This window comes from Adiantum capillus-veneris, chromosome 15 (genome assembly GCF_014529385.1).
Source record: "Adiantum capillus-veneris isolate H3 chromosome 15, ASM1452938v2, whole genome shotgun sequence".
NCBI lineage: Eukaryota > Viridiplantae > Streptophyta > Polypodiopsida > Polypodiales > Pteridaceae > Adiantum > Adiantum capillus-veneris.
This window is the reverse complement of record NC_140945.1, coordinates 39,265,836-39,282,889: the sequence shown is the minus strand read 5'-3', so window position 1 is coordinate 39,282,889 and position 17,054 is coordinate 39,265,836. Positions and strand designations below refer to the sequence as shown.

The following is a 17,054-nucleotide window of genomic DNA, read 5'->3' as shown; positions in this document are numbered from 1 at the left end:
GTCCACAATTTCTCCGCATTAGTTGCTAGATAATGATGGTGTTTTTCTTGTCATGCCATGCTGTGAGTGGTTCAACAATTTTTCTAGTGGGAGCTTTGATTGTGTGCATCTTGTTGATGGTTCAACGTATGACATTGTTGGTGCATGCAATCTATGTTTGTCATTACCTAGTGGTGCATCATACATGCTTTGTCATGTGCATTATGTTCCTTAGCTAAGATAGAGTTTGATCTCAGTGAGACAATTGCGAGATAGTGGCTGCCATGTATTGCTTAGAGAGCAATATTTGCAGATGCATAGGGGCTTGATAGTGATTGAAAAAGGTGCACGGAGTGGTATGGTTTACCCTTTGCACGTTTCTCATGTACGGGACGATAGTGTCTCTATCACTTTGTAGGGTAGAGGAAGAGTGCTCTCGTGAGTCACAGCAGGTTGAGACAGAGATGATGGATATGGAGTTCTTTGATATGCTTATGCTAGAAGCTAACATGGTTATGTCAAAACATGCGCATTAAGTACCTTTGGATGAGGGGGAGGTGATCCTCCAGGAGTTACAGTCGACACATTCATACGTGACCAGCCTTGATGATGATGATGTAACATTGAGGTGGCTAGGTTAGCTGAGGTGACACATTTATTGTTAGCGTTCGAGAGTCTCATGTATCACCTTCTATTGTTGAGATGTGACCTGACAGTTGTAATGAAAGCATTTGCACTTGGGATTGTCAGTCGCATGATGATTGACATTGGCACAATGCATGGCGAGGTTGTGTATCTTCTTACAAGATACCTATAGGAAACGTGTGCAAGCTCTAGCAGTGATGCACATGTTTGGTGATCACTAAAGAGTCACTAGAGCCGATACAACTGCATGCATACACTTCGAGAGAGCTAGTGGGTGTCACTTGTATATATAGAGTTAGCTAGTAGGTCCACTTATCAACACGATGGTCTTTAAGTGGGAGTATGTCGGGGTTAAGATGACGTGCCTTCCCTGGGTTGGGCATGCGCCACTGGATAGACACTCGTTGTATACATAGATACAAAATAAGGAGCTCTCTCACACTTGGTCTGAGAGGTGCTCCATCCACTTTGTGTGCCTGCTCATTCTTCTCCTTCCTCATAGCATGCACACATTGCACATGATTGCATGCTCTTCATGGGGTACGAAAAATGCGGTTGCAATTATCTTTAGTTTGTCTTCACCGACTAAAGACCACCCTGAATACCATTCCCACATGCCAAAATTGGGCACTAACCTCCTTTTCTAGAGTTCCACCATGTGTTTTGCGTTGCACATAAAAGTTGAGGTCTCACTAAGTGGCTCGAGCTCTTACAGAGCCTCACCCTTATGTTGTAGACTGTGTAAAGTGGAGGGATTTTACTAAATTTTGTAGCGGAACCAACTTGTCGAGCGTGTCAACGCTCCTTTTAACCCGCTGTAGTCGGTAAAAGATGCAACGGCAACATGTTGCTTTAGTTTCGCAAGGAAGTGTTTATCTTCAGGCCTGTAGCAAAATAGTTTGTGCAAACGGTGGGACTGCTTGTCTATGCTTCCAGTGCATGCCAATAGAATGCGCTGCAGACCCGCTAACTGCTGGACGGGATGCAATTCTTAGGGGGGGTAAAAAGAAAAAGGATGAGCCCCCTTAGTGAAGGGTTACTCTAAACCGCATTGATCAACAAATTTCTATAGCAAGGCCAACCAAGCAAGACTAGTTGGGACTGTTTCTACTACAAACCCAACCCCCCCCCCCCAAGTGTGGTAGATTGGTTATACCATTTCCCTCTTGTTATTCAAGAGGGAAAGACTAGTTGGGATTGTTTCCACTACAAAACTCCCCCTCCCCCTCCTCTCTCTCTCTCTCTCTCTCTCTCTCCCCCCCCCCCAAGTGTGGTAGATTGGTTATACCATTTCCCTCTTGAATAACAAGTCTTGAGTTCAACTCTCGTTGAGGTCTCTTGGGATAGTTTCCCATGACGTTAAAAATTCTGTTCTTCTTCCCCCCTCTCTCTCTCTCTCTCTCTCTCTCTCTCTCTCTCTCTCGCGCGCGCGCGCTTCATTCCATCCATTTTCTTAAGATTTCACAAATCCGAAAAATGAGGGCGTCCTGAATATATACAGGCTCATTTCGCCATAGCCAAGACCTAGAGAATAAGCTGTTCTGATGGCAACGAGGCGCCTGCTCTCATCTCTACTGCGACATGGCGCGCGATCTTCTTCTGCATCAGGAGGCCTTGCAAGGAGGGCCTGCAAAGCATCTCGCCCGCTGGCTTGTGCCAGCGCGCCCCCACATGCAGTGGCGCCGTACTTTCCCCCTTTAGGGTTTCGCCAATTTGCTGCAGAAGCCGCTGTGTCTGCCCCCGCCGAGGGATCTTCAAATATAACTGACGAATTCACAGGTGCTGGCAGCATTGGCTCCATCGCCCAGGTTATTGGTGCTGTGGTCGATGTCAAATTCGAGACGGGCCTTCCACCCATCCTCACTGCACTGGAAGTGCAAGATCACAACATCAGATTGGTCTTGGAGGTTGCTCAGCACTTGGGGGAGAGCACTGTGCGCACCATTGCCATGGATTCCACGGATGGTCTTGTTCGTAGTCAGAAAGTGCTGAATACTGGTGCTCCCATCACGGTATGCACTTTGGATGCTATGCTTGAGAATGCATGTAGTCTTCTTGCTTTTTCTGGCCCTCATTTTGTTACATTGCAAGGATGTATGCAGTCTTCATGCACAATGCGCCTTCGATGTACAATTGATGCACACCGAGACATTTGTTCCTAAGTCTCACTTCCAATGTTTTTAAGAAAACTGCTTGTACGATGCACTGGGGTGCCATGTTTCGTCAAAGAGCTGAGTAGATGCCTTGCCTCGGCAGATTCATTTACCTGCTGGTCATTTTTGCTACTGCTGTGGGATGGCATTGCCTTGATATTGTAGCTTTCTTAGGTACCTTTGATGATTTGTTCATGCAATGTATTTCAGTAGAAAATTGTGGTCGACCTTCCAGTTTTTAAAACTGCAAGCTGGTACATTTCTTTATTCAAGAAAAGTGAGCAAGGTAAAATATTTTTTACAGGGAAATATTTTTTATTCTTTTAAGTATGGTATTCTACAGCTTAGAGCTCTTTCACTAAGCAGGGCTTTGTGACACATTCTTCTGCTCAGTTTCTTGGATTGGCTTTTGCTATTTTGTGTGGAGTTCCACTCATGACCTGTGCATAGGAAAACTAGTCTTTTCAGTTTGAACCTTGTAAATTTCCTAGCTCATTTTTATGGCTGCTTCTAGGTAGGGTATTCGTATCTTAATAATAGGGATGCTAAATATTTTGGTATGTTCGCACCCCTAGCAGAGGTTCAGTATCTACTAAATCTGTACCGCTTACATTTCCATGGCTTCATGTGAAGAATTCTGCGACTTTAAGGCAAGATAGTGTGCACTAGACAGGATGTACTATTTTCTACATGTTATGGTACGTTGCACAACAAGGCTCCCATCATTCAATAGTACCTTATACTTTGTATGTGACAACTTACACATTCAAGGCTCGATGTAAAGCATACTGTGGCATCGTGGCAAGATATTCATGGGCAAGCTCTCTTTCCATTCCACAAGATGGTCTGAACAAGAAAAATTGTGGATGTGCTCTGAGGTAACGTAGCAGCTGAATGCATCTCCTGCAGGGTTTTTTGTAGCTAAATAGGAACTGTAAAGCTGTAAAGGACTTGTTTGAACTGGTGTTATACCCTTCTGTTGTGTGTGTTGTTTTCCATAATAGTCTTGATTAGCTGGTGGAGCAGCCCATCATCAAATAACAAATTGTTCAATGGCCTGAATCAACCTTTTGTGATTTTGAAAATTGTAGCTGCTCTTTTTCATGTGGTCTATAAGAGTCTTAGTGTGATTACAGATCCCTGTGGGGAGGGCTACTTTGGGACGCATTATTAACGTTATTGGAGAACCTATTGATGAGCGTGGAGAAATAAGTATGCAGTAAATTTTTCTTTGTGTATCGCTTTACTTTCACTTCATATATGTCCTTTTCTCACCAAAATTTTTATGTGTGCACAGAAACGGACCACTATTTGCCTATTCATCGAGAGGCCCCTCTCTTCATAGACCAGGGTACAGAACAAGAGATTCTGGTGACTGGAATCAAGGTGGAGTGCAGAAAATGTGGTCAATGCATACCAAAGCCTCAGTTTTAACTCAATTCTAAATTATTTGAGAATGTTTTTGATAGGTTGTTGATCTGTTGGCTCCTTACCAACGAGGAGGGAAGATTGGGCTGTTTGGAGGTGCTGGGGTGGGGAAAACTGTACTTATCATGGAGTTGATCAACAACATTGCCAAGGCCCATGGTCTGCCTTCTATCAAAGTCGTCTTTTAATGCTGCTGGCACAAGGGTCTTTCTCTGGTTGCCTTGTCTGCTTGATTAGTTATTGAGTGTTCCTGGCAGGTGGTTTCTCCGTGTTTGCTGGTGTGGGAGAGCGAACCAGGGAAGGGTACGATCTTTACAGAGAAATGATTGAAAGTGGGGTCATTAAACTGGGAGAGAAGCAGGTACAAATAGTCTCTGTATTCTTTTGCTCCCCCCAAAGAGCTGTTTCCAAAACCACCGGTCGTGCTATTGTGATTGCAGGCAGAGAGTAAATGTGCCCTTGTGTACGGGCAAATGAATGAGCCACCCGGTGCTCGTGCCAGAGTGGGCCTCACTGGCTTGACTGTTGCAGAGCATTTCCGAGATGCAGAGGGTCAAGATGTGTTGCTTTTTATTGATAATATTTTCAGGTTCACGCAGGTAGCACATGCATTGCAGTTTTGGATAAGACCTTGATTACAGATGTCAAAGGTTTTGTTGGCTAGCAGTCTGAAATTAAACTTGCATGCAGGCAAACTCTGAAGTGTCGGCCCTTCTGGGACGAATACCCTCTGCTGTGGGTTACCAGCCCACTCTGGCTACAGATCTTGGAGGTTTGCAGGAAAGAATTACTACTACAAGGAAGGGGTCGATTACCTCTGTGCAGGCTATTTATGTGCCAGCAGATGATCTTACAGATCCTGCTCCTGCCACTACTTTTGCCCATCTTGACGCAACAACCGTGCTTTCACGGCAGGTGTGCCAATTTGAAAGGCAATGCACTAGTATATATAGTCGATATTAAGGAATCATGGTTACTTTTTGTAGTTTAATTGTGCTATAATGGTGACATTTTTAACGGTGTCTTGTTGCTTCAAGATCGCTGAGATTGGAATTTACCCAGCCGTGGATCCTTTGGATTCAACATCCCGTATGCTATCACCTCGCATCTTGGGTGAAGAACACTATGACTGTGCTCGTGGAGTACAGAAGGTCTTGCAAAGCTACAAGAATCTTCAAGATATTATAGCCATTCTGGGTATGGATGAGCTTAGTGAAGATGATAAGCTGACTGTCGCTCGTGCAAGGAAGATTCAGAGGTTTTTGAGTCAACCCTTCCACGTTGCGGAGGTCTTTACGGGCTCCCCTGGAAAATATGTTGACTTGAAAGATTGTATCTCGGGCTTCAAGGTAATGTTGAAAACCTCTACTTGTGTTAGGGCTGGTGTTTTTGTGGATGTGTCTTTGCTCAATGTGGAGTTGAGCTTGAGGGAAAGATGGGTGCATGGTTTTACAATGGTTTCATGAGTGCATACTTGATGTGAGATAGTGTGTGTCATTTTGGCTTCCGGATAGGCCTTTTTTCTTGAGTTGCATGAGGCATAGGCTTTTCTTCAATGTTAAGGGTCTGTATACTATCACGTTCTATTCCTGAGGCCTTTTGTCCATTGTACCATCTTTTGTCCCAGAATGCGATGGTCAGTTAACTGTACTGAAGCTTCTGAAGTTGCAATTTTTTGTACAGGGTCTTTTGGAGGGGAAATTTGATGATCTCCCTGAGCAGGCTTTTTACATGGTTGGTAGTATTGAGGAGGTGGTGCAGAAGGCAGAGAAGCTTGCCAAGCTGTGAGAAAGGTTTATGGATACCAACAAGGCTGCTTTTTCTCGTCAAAACGGTCGGGGCCCTCATAAAGAGAGATTGCAGCAGAGCACCCTTTTTATCCATCCTCTTTTTTAGGGAAATAAGCGGGGCCTACCTGCCTCCAGTTTTGATAATGTAGTGCTCTGCACTATGCCTAGGTGGCTTTTAAACTACTTGTGGGGACGACGCTGTCAAAATTGGATTTGAGTAGGTTCAACTTTTGAGGCAGGATAATGATGAAAATACCAGAATTGTAAAGTTTTTTGATTCAAGCTTTTTTGTTTTTTTAGAGAGGCCCATATTTCATGTTGTACACTTATTTTTACTGCCAATGCAGGACAGGATGGGTTGATCTTACCCGGGAAGTGAATAAGCTAGCTTCCTTTTTAGAGAGGCCCATATTTCATGTTGGGAACACTTATTTTTACTGCCAATGCAGGACAGGATGGGTTGATCTTACCCGGGAAGTGAATAAGCTAGCTTCCTTTTTATACTAGCTTGGTGCATACCCATCATGGAGCATCAGTCGAGAAACTCAAAAGTATTGCTGGGCTTCGTAATATGTGACTTCAGCCATGTCGATGAGGTCTACCATGCTTCAGGTTGGATTAACAATACATGCCGTTTGCTGTTGTTAGCATGTATTTTTTAATTAGTGCATGTATGTGAGCAAGTACACACCATGGATATGTGACTGTTTTCTTATAGTCATTGTTATGACTGTCCATTGACTCCAGGACTGGTATTAGATTTGGTTGAAATGTGGATATGAGAGAGAGAGAGAGAGAGAGAGAGAGAGAGAGAGTTCGCGATTGAAAGAGGCCAAAATGGCATATGAGACCAAAGCAATACATATACTTAACTTCTCATTCAAGAATGTAGGAAAATCTGCCTAAAGTTAAAGGCTTAAAATTGCTTATCAAAAAGCTAATCCATGTCCCAAATATGAAAACTATACTATCAAGGTTTTTTACATGGAAAGATTGTCTGTGCATGATTGGAATAGCCTTGGAATCTTCCTCCTGAGAGAGAGAGAGAGGGTTGAGTTTGCTTCTTGTGTGCCCAAACCGGGGCCAAGCTTGCCACCATTGTGCTGAAGGTGCCTTTGTGCTCACTGTCTGCCTCTGCTGTTGCCATCGCCATTGCTCTTGGCATATCACCTGTGTCCCCCCAGCCTGTAATCAGTCTCTGTAGTGAATGTGAGGCTGGTTGTATGAAAAGATCTCGAAGGTTGGAACCGAAATTGGTTTTGGTTTTGATTTGATGTATTAGGACATGTGGGGCTATTAAGAGGAATGTATGCATTTTTATCTTGGGGTATGTGCCTTGAAATGTTTAATTAACAAATTGTAATTATCTAGAAAATAGAGTTTCCAAAGAAGGTGAGAAGCCGCCATGGACAAGGAGGCATAGCATACATGTGAGACAATAATTGTTGGACTTTCCAAGGTGACAAGATTAATAGCTAATTGTTAAATTTGGTAAGCTGTTGCCGGTGTTTCCCTCATCTGTGAAAGGTCCTTCATGAGCTTCTAGTATTTCCTTCATACTATGCCCCATACCCCAATTTGCCCTAAATGGGAGAATGAGGAGTGTGTGGCCACGACCCAATGCCCCTCTTTATAGAAATAGGAAAATAGGATAACATATGTCATCTCTTTCACACGAGTACAAAAAGCTTGCCATCATTAACTTTGCCATGTGGCACTAATGACGAGCTTCATCCAATGGTCCTTCCACGAGTTCAATGCTTTGTGGTTGAGAAGAGGAGGAGTTTTTCATAGGAATAATCCCAAGAGACCTTAAAGATCTACCCGGAGAGAGAGAGAGAGAGAGAGAGAGAGAGAGAGAGAGAGCATTTCTTTCAGGTTGCGCTGTTCCAGTTGCTATTTTCTATTTGCCTTTAGTTGCAGTAATTGGCTTTGCTTGCATTTTTCAATCTTTTGCTTACACGGTTTTGTTTCCTCTTTATTAACATCAAGTTGACTAAAAGATGCTTTTGACTTGTTTTTACTTTTCATAACTATCATAAACATTGGGATGCTTTACACTTGATTCCCTGAATATCCTAGCTTAAGCATCCATTCAATCACAACCCCAACAACCCACACCCCCCCCAACCCCCCTGGCCCCCTCCCCTGTTTTGTTTTTCCTCCAAAAACCGTTACTAACCGTGCCAAGTATTTTCTTCCAACTGCCCCTACTTAGCAATCTTCGTGTGAATTCCCTCACCCCATGTCACTGTCTTGGGTAAGGTCAAATGCATACCATCAAGGCATAAGTGATTGCATATGTAGAAAGGCCTTCCGTTCTAACTCGTTTTGCTTTTTTTCTCAAATTTGTTGTTGAGGATGTAATATGAGTGACTAGTATGCTCTACAAAAGCTAGAGAGAGATTTTATTATCATCCTCGGGGGTCAAATATGACCTATGGGACCAAAGATGCATGTGATATACTATGTGTGGGGTTGATAAGTGATTCTCGATCCTCAAGGATCGTGGTGATGAGAATCACAATGGGAGACCACACTATGGTTGGGACAGGAAAGTGTGTAGGTCTAAATCATGGCTGAAAATGTAAGGAAAGCAAGCTCGGATGTGAGCAAAAGTTGAGAACTCTAGTAGTGTGTGGTATTCAAGACTCTCGAACTTGTAGTGAGTATAATGTGAGTAGTCGATGGGATTTTTCTCCATTGCCCCAATGCCTCGACTAGCATCGAAGGGAGAGTAGGAGCTAAGCCGAATGCCTATGATAGTGTGTATCATCGACATATAGTTCAAGCATATAAGGGGAGGATGGTTTCCTTTTTTAGCAAACAACACGGTTTTGTAGTTGAGGGCAATATGGATGGCATTATGTGTGAAGCATGGCCTGCCAGATTTCTCCCAAGCCATAATACATTGGTATTGTAGAAAAGCGTCATTCACTTGGGAGTTTATTGAGGCATCATGCAGCAAGTGTATTGCATCCCATCTCCCAAACAAACTTCTTTATATTTTGCATCCATCCAGTGCTCAAGATCTTGCTTTTGTACGTCTTTTGAACTTTTTGCTTGCTTCCATGCAATTGTAGGAAGTCAATGTGATGAGTTTTGATGCATCTTTATCATGCACTCACAACCCTTTCCATGCCCATAACCTCAATTGGAAGAGATTCCTACTCAAGATGTAGGAGCATATCCTCAATTGGAATAGATCCCTACTTAAAAAGTACGAGCATATATGGCGTTTGTGTCTTAATTTGGAGAGAGTTTGTAAAAAACACTTTTGGACATTCTCAAAATATTTCCAAGTAGATTTTAAGATGCTCCGTGGTCCCACATTTCAACTTCCAAATTGTTATGTCCAATCATGTCAAAGGCTTTCTTAATTCACTTTTCAATCGACTTTCCTCCACGAGAATATGAAGAGTGACAAGATGATCAATGGTGCTATGATGTTGATGGAAAAACCACTTGTTCTTTGCATCCAAATAACTTTCCATAAGAGACCTAATCATTATAGACTGTTACTTATTTAAATTCTTCACACACCCTCCTTTATGGAAAGGGTTGAACCATTTAGTGCTCCAATCTTTGTGCATACCATGTTGAAGTGCAAGGTTAAACATATCACACATCCAATGATGTGATGCCTCTCCTGCCCATTTTAATCAGTGTCGGCTTGATACATTGAAGATCTCCTGCTTTGAGACTGGTCAACTTTTTAAGCTTACCACATACATTTTCAATACATAAAAACGAGGGCATACATGAAAGTGAACCATAACATATAATCTTTCCGATGTTTGGTTGCTCATACGGTCTATTAGGATGAGTGTATATATCCATAAGACTCAAATTATCAAAACTCTCAACTCACTTGTCTTTTAGGTTTCTCCAAAATCTTCCACATACACGTACCTTTTCTTAGACTTGAAAAATTACCGATTGACTTTCCATTTTATCATTGTTCTTTTGAATTAGTGCCTTGTATAGGTGTACATGAATTTAATAGTTATCTTTGTCCTTAGTTGGATTTAGCTCTATCAAGGACTTTCAAGTATCTTGACACTCTTTATCATATCACCTTTTGTGTGATTTACCTCTTGTTGACACCTTTGACATGCTTTATGACTTTATCATTGTTCTTTTGAATAGTTGGATTTTGTATGAATTTAATAGTTATGGATTAGTTGGATTTAGCTCTATCAAGGACTTTCAAGTATCTTGACACTCTTCATATCACCTTTTGTGTGATTTACCTTTGTTGACACCTTTGACATGCTTTATGACAAATCATTCTTGGACATAAGACGAAATAATCTTTTTGAGAACTTTTCATTTAGTTTCTAATGGTGCATTATGCTGGAGCTTTGTCATTCATAACTTTTACTCAACCATGTACATTGGTTCTTGTTTTTTGAAATCCATACAAAGAGAACGTTTCTTCACTTTGGATTAGATGTTCATGTTCTTCATCCTAAGTTATTTTCTTTTCTACATATAAGTTCAATACATAAGGTTCGATGGTCTAAGTTTGGGCTCCATTGGCTAAGCATAAAACTCTTTATGCGATACATGATGGCTTCAAAGAGTAGCTTATAGTCAATCACATTGTTCCCATTACATTTTCTACATGTAAATCGGTTGGTTCCACTTTATAAAAGTGCACCATTTACAATGAGCATACCCGTACTATTACACACGCTAGAAGTAGCTTTCTATAGTGACTGGCTCTTTCTCATTCACTGAAGCACAATCATACAAATAAACTTACTCCAACTCCCTTGAAATGTATGGCATACTAAATTGTTGTGTATCATGTTGCAATGTTTTTGTGTGGGCATTCGTATCCCCAAAGACAATAACATGACCTTGGACTTTTATAAGCATTGTCCTTTTCTAAATCAACAAATGACTAAACTACATTTATGCAAGCATAAAAGAGGGAATCATGATGAGAAATATAGTAACCTCCTACAAAAATGGGCGCCCTTTTTGGTGTCATAATTTATTATACATAATGTGTGTGCTTGTCATCTTTTACCATCGATACAAAATCTTTTAATCATTTCTTAATCATACATGCTACTTCTTTGTCCTCTTTGCTGCTTGAGAACTTTGGATCACATCAATGAATGTACATTTGTATTTCTCTAGCTCATTAATCCTTTGTGTGTCATGCTTCCAAGTTGAACAAGAAATACAACATCCACGTTGCTAGTTACTTCATCTATGCCGATTCCCGCATTCCGTGGGTGTTCATTGCAATTTCAAAAGCACACTCTCAATTGTAACTCTACCTCATAGATCACCTATTCTTATTTGCTTGATAGACTTGCGTCCGTCTTGAACATGTTTTTCTTGTGAGACGTGTCCTTGTTTTTCTTATTCTTATCCTTATATCGCCTTGCGACACACATTATGTTGCATAATAGTGCGATCTTCATATACAAAACATTTTTTTACCTCTCAAATAGATCCAAAGCTTGGTCTCATCCGACATAGTGCGTACGATTGGCCTCATATGAGCGAGGAGTTCCTTGTTTATCAACTCTATGTGTCCCATAAACATGATTCTTGACCTGCCAAATTGGGTTTTAAAGAATTCTTCAATAACAATGACAAGTGAAGGAGGCGTCTTTGACATCTCTTCGAGAATTCTATGAATGAAAATGCTCTTAGAATGTCACTCACGTTCCTTCAACTCCTCTGTACTTGCATTCTTAACATTCTCTGTTTGGGCCATAATTTGCATGAGAGAGGAATTGAAAACCACAATGCTACTACATACTTTTTCATTTCACTCGCACCATAGCTCATTGTGTCAAACTTCTCCTCTTTCAATACATGGTCGTGCTCTACCTTTTGACTAAATTAAAGCTTGCAATTGATTTATTTGATAATTTTTGCTTAATTAATCAATTTATAGATGATAAAAATATTCAAAACAAACAAAAATTAACATCGACATATTGTAGAGGGCTAGATTTAATGAGGCCGACCTGCCCTCGAAAAGATTTTCAATTATGAATAGAGAAATACAAAAATTAACATCCACACATCGTAGAGGGCTAGATTTTATGAGGCTGACCCCCTTTCCATTATGAATAAACAAAAATATAGAACCTCTACTTTGCCCAATCTTCTCTTGAAATACAAACTAGCTATGGAGATTTGAGAGAGAGAGAGAGAGAGAGAGAGAGAAGAGTGAGCCTTTTGAGAGGGGATATCCTTGCTCTATAGGTTGAGATTAGCCTCCTGTGTAGCGATAATTCCAAATTTTCACCCTCTTTCGCTCTTCTATTCGAGAAGTGTTCAATACGAAGTTGTAGATCTCACCGTTTTTGGTCCACTTAGAGGGTCGTTTTTAGAGATCGGCTCTCTATCATGAGATATTTCAAAAGTAATTTCACTAGGTCTCCTTTTGGCAGTTCAGTCACCTATAGATCTTTGCTTTACTTCTTTATCCACTACTTTCCTCTTGAAGATTATCAACCACTCCTCCTTAAGAGGTGTGTGTGCATGGATAATTAGGGATCCTCAAGTGTTCAAGTCAGCCCACATTTTATTTTTAGCTGAGATTTTCGCACACTTTTGGAGGCATCAAGACCCACTTTAATTCATTTTTAGTCCCATAAAAGCACAATTGATTCCAAAAGGAATTCCATTGGCGCTTTTAAAAGTTTCATCATTCTTTTGGCACCCTAAGGTCTTGAGATTCACCTTAGGCTAGTTCTCAGCTTACATTGACACTTTTGAAGGTTGCTTCACCCTTTTGGCATCCTAAGACCCTGAAAAACACCTTTCAACCATCTTCATAATCTTGGTCCTTCCATTATTTTTATTTTCACTCTTTAGAACTTCCAATTTAGATAGAAAAAATCATTTAAGTAGACCAGATTAAATTTGGTGACAATACCTTGCCCTTGAAATCATAGTCGTCCTCGCTTATACACATATAAAAGAGAAGGTGAACTAAGTCATTGGAATTTAGTTAAGGATCCACTTTTAGCACATTGACACCATTCCATAGTAGATGATCAATCTACTTGAAACTTGGAAGGTAAGGCTATCACAAGCGTGTCTAATCATTGTAGCTAGCATACCGTTGTAGTGGATAGCAAGTCTTTTCAGTACTTAGAAGACATAGCTATCACAAGTATGTGTCCTCTTGTATGCATACTCTTTGGAATATTTGAAACATAAATGAAGAGCATTCAAACAAACAAGAGAAAACCCTTTCCTTTACTTTCTTTTACAACGTTTACATTGATGATTATATCATTAACTAGGTAGATTTGATCCTTCAACTATGGCTTAGCAAAAATACTAACTTTCAAACTTAATTAAATACTTACCCAAGACCTTATTATTATGGATCATTTCATCTTCATTGATGATGGATGACACTTTATGTCAGAAGTATCTCCTCTTCTCCTTCAAACTTAAAAGAAGCATTTGCTACTACTGAATCTTGAGGGCCCTTCCCTTGATTTTTTTATTTTTTTTTTGTAGAATTACATGGAAAACATTGTATCTTTGCCAATGGCTAGGTAGCTTAAACTTTCAAGCTGTCGCATTTATCGGCATTTGAACTTGAAAGAGGCCATACTACATTTTTTCTAATTAAGTATACTAATTTTGATGACCCATATGCTCATCGTGTACTCTCCATGAGCTTAGTGTCATTCTAGAAGAAAATCATTGCGTTTAGGATTGCCAATATCAACATTTTTCTTGATGTATAACCTTCATGTTTTCTTGATCTAAGCAAGCGGCTTTCATAGATCAAAACTATATTCATTGGTTTTTGTAAGGATCTTCCCATGCATCTTCAAGATCAATGGGACTTTTGATCTTGACTCTAACATACTTTATCTTTTTGCATGGTGACCATTGAAACACAAAGTGTTCAATATCCATTTTCATTGTAAGCCATAAAATTATGTCTTGATATCAGTCATGGTGACTTTAATGCCTTTGTACCCACCACAAGGTGAAGTATATATCCATACATAACCTTGTATTGTAAAGAGTAAGTTATACATGACTGTTTGATAAAGAGGGAAAGGGCATCAACTATAGAATAGTGTTTTCCAACTATATAAAAATATTTACTGAAGAAAATTTTCCTACCTCATTTGCTTGTCGATTAAGTTTGCTTCAATCCTATGGTACTTGAGAATCTTTTGATCCATTTGAATTTTGAAGAGCACCTTTCTTGTCTATAAAGCATAAACAATTGATTAGAAGCTCTTATTTATGAATGCTTAGAGTCATTTGTAAGCATGGACTTTTATATGCAATTTTATGCCATTTTTGGAGTAAAACAATTCAAAGGCAATTATCTCAAGAATCACAATAAACCTCAAATTTCTTGTGAGATCTATTAGCACAAAGACTGTTGAGCCACAAGTCTCCATTTTAGTCTATTGAATGGCTCTCTCTCTCTTTGATTAGGAGTCTCAATTATTCTTCTTTAAGAATCAAGAAATAATTCTTTAGAATTTCAAGCACCTTTGCTTGAAGTTCTATTGTTAATTTACAAACTCAATCCTTCACGCTTAATCTTAGAACTGTTCCTTCTTCAAAAAGAGGAAAATAAGCTTGAGCTCTTATGCCAATGTAACTAAATTGAAACTATATGTAACTTTTGAAACTAACTAACTCGCATACTAAGGTAACTAAATTTAAATTTGTAGTTGATCAATCTAACAACTGTTCCTTAATTAATCAATTTACTGATGATAAAGATATTCAAGGCAAGCAAAAATTAAGGTCGACACATCGTAGAGAGCTAGCTTTCATGAGGCCTATCCCCCCTCAAAAGGACTTTCCACTATGAATAGAGAAATTACAACTGTGTGTAAAAATAAACCATGATTCTGTCGAGCTCTTGGGTAATTATGGTGTTTTGTTGATATTTAAAACTTCACAAAATGGAGAATTAAAAGCTCTTATTTGCTCAATCTTCTCCTAAGATACATAGTGGAAATGGAGATTTTTGTGGGAGAAAGAGAGAAGTGAGTCTTTTGAGACCATGTTTTAGCTAGCCCACATCTCCCCTTTAGCTGACATTCCCACACACTTGGAGACATTCGAGACCCAGTTTTAATTCATTTTAGTCCCATAAAATCTCATTTGATTATAGAAGTAATTCTGTTGGCACTTCTAAAGGTTGCAACATTCTTTTGGTACCCTAAGGTCCAAAGATACACCTTAAACTAATTTCATTGGCGATTTCAAAGGTTGCTTCACCTTTTTGGCACCCTAAGGCCTTGAAATGAGTTTTACAAACAAATTTGTAATCTTGGTCCTTCCACTCCTTTTATTTTATTTGTGGTAGGTGACCACTGTACTCCATACTTGGAAGACAGAGTTGTTCACAAATGTATTTAATCATTGTAGCTAGTATACCTTTCTACATTAAAGAGCAAGTGTACTCAATTTCTAACAAGTGCATTGGGGGACATAGTTGCCATAAGTGTGTGTCCTTTTGTATGCATACTCCTTGGAAGATTTAAAGCATAAATGAAGAGAATTTAGACAAACAAGTCAAACAAGAGAAATTTTTCCTTCATTTCCTTTTGCAACCTTTACATTGATGATAATGTTTCATAAAATTTATTGTAAATATTAACTATGTACATTTAATCCTTCAACTATGGCTTAGTTCCCATTTAACAAAGTTGAAAGGATATTTCTTTGACTTAATCAATAACTTACTCAAGACCTTACCATTATGGAGTATTTTGTCTTCATTGTTGCTAGCCTCTTCTCCTTCAAACTTAGGAGAAGCATTGCTACTATTGGATCTTGAGGGGCGTCCCCCTAAAAAGCTTTTAGTAGGCTTATATGGAAAACATTGTATTTTGCCAATGGTAGGTAGCTTAAGCTTTCAAGTTACATAGTTATTGGCATTTGAACTTGAAAGGGCCCATATTACCTTTTTTATCATTAAGCATACTAATTTCGATGACCCATGAGTTCTTTTGCGAACTTTTTCTCATCGTGTACTATCCATGAGCTTAATGTCATTCTAAAAGAACTCAATCATTGCATTTAGGCTCGTCAAGATCAGTCTTTTACTTTTGCTATGAGACCTTCATATAGCTTTGTTGATCTAAGCAAGCGGCACACATAGATCAAGACTATGTTCATTGGGTTGTAAGGATCTTCCCATTCATCTTTAAGATTAGTGGGACCTTTGATCTTGCCTCTAGCTTACTATATCTTTTTGCATTGACACCATTGAGACACAAAGTGTTCAATTTCTATTTTCATTGTGATCCATAAAATAATGTTGATACCATTCATGGTGCTTTGGATTCCTCTCTATTCACCATCAAGTGGAGCATATGATTTGTACATAACCTTGCATTATAAAGATTAAGCTATACATGACCGTTCCATAATGAACATAACCATCTTGCAACATAAACGTTCATTTCTTTCTATGTTAGAGCTGTGGTAAACATATCATCTTTGAAACTAAAATCTATTGTATACTCATCTACCATAGGAGTATGCTACTATTGAGATGGCATTAGACCACGGTTGACGTAAGAGTGCATCAGATACAGAATAGTGTTATTTTCCTGTCGGGTAAGTTCCCTTGAGTCATATGGTCCTTGAGACTCTTTTGATCCATTTGAATTCTAGAGAGCAATCCAAGTGAATTCTCCATGCTTTCCTATTGATAAGGCACTCTTCTATAGATGCTTAGAGTCATATGTTCTAGTATAGACACCGACTTTTATATGCAATGATATACGGTTCTTGTAGTGAAACAACTCAAAGGAAATCATCTCATGCATCATAATAAAATTCAAATTGCTTATGAGATCCTTTAGCACAAAGGTTGGTTGAGATGCAAGTCTCTATTTTAGTATAGTGAATGGTTCTCTCTCTTTGTTTAAGAGTCTCAATTATTCTTCTTCATCAAGAGTCAAGAAATAGTTCTTTAGAATTTCACGATTCTTTGGTTGAAAATGTGTGGTTGATTCATAAACTCATCCCTTCACACTTAATCTTAGAACTGTTTCCTTCTTCCAAAAGAGAGAAA

At 39.4% G+C, this 17,054-nt stretch overlaps 1 protein-coding gene across 1 annotated transcript; it reads left to right on the top strand.

Annotated features, from left to right (window-relative positions):
- Positions 1–2,083: 2,083 nt before the first annotated feature.
- Positions 2,084–6,294, top strand: LOC147440558 (ATP synthase subunit beta, mitochondrial-like). Its single transcript, XM_086530281.1, has 9 exons — positions 2,084–2,636; positions 3,914–3,989; positions 4,075–4,163; positions 4,247–4,364; positions 4,463–4,566; positions 4,646–4,804; positions 4,896–5,120; positions 5,243–5,554; positions 5,889–6,294. Exons 1-9 carry the CDS (start codon positions 2,169–2,171, stop codon positions 5,991–5,993), a joined length of 1,656 nt encoding a protein of 551 aa, XP_086386407.1. The 5' UTR covers positions 2,084–2,168; the 3' UTR covers positions 5,994–6,294.
- The last annotated feature ends 10,760 nt before the right edge of the window (positions 6,295–17,054 follow it).

Excerpts from the sequence above, each read along its gene's own strand:
- LOC147440558 (XM_086530281.1), top strand. The coding sequence starts at position 2,169 with ATGGCAACGAGGCGCCTGCTCTCATCTCTACTGCGACATGGCGCGCGA. Across the intron at positions 4,365-4,462 it reads CAACATTGCCAAGGCCCATG|GTGGTTTCTCCGTGTTTGCT; the intron begins GTCTGCCTTCTA and ends TGTTCCTGGCAG. Across the intron at positions 4,805-4,895 it reads ATATTTTCAGGTTCACGCAG|GCAAACTCTGAAGTGTCGGC; the intron begins GTAGCACATGCA and ends ACTTGCATGCAG.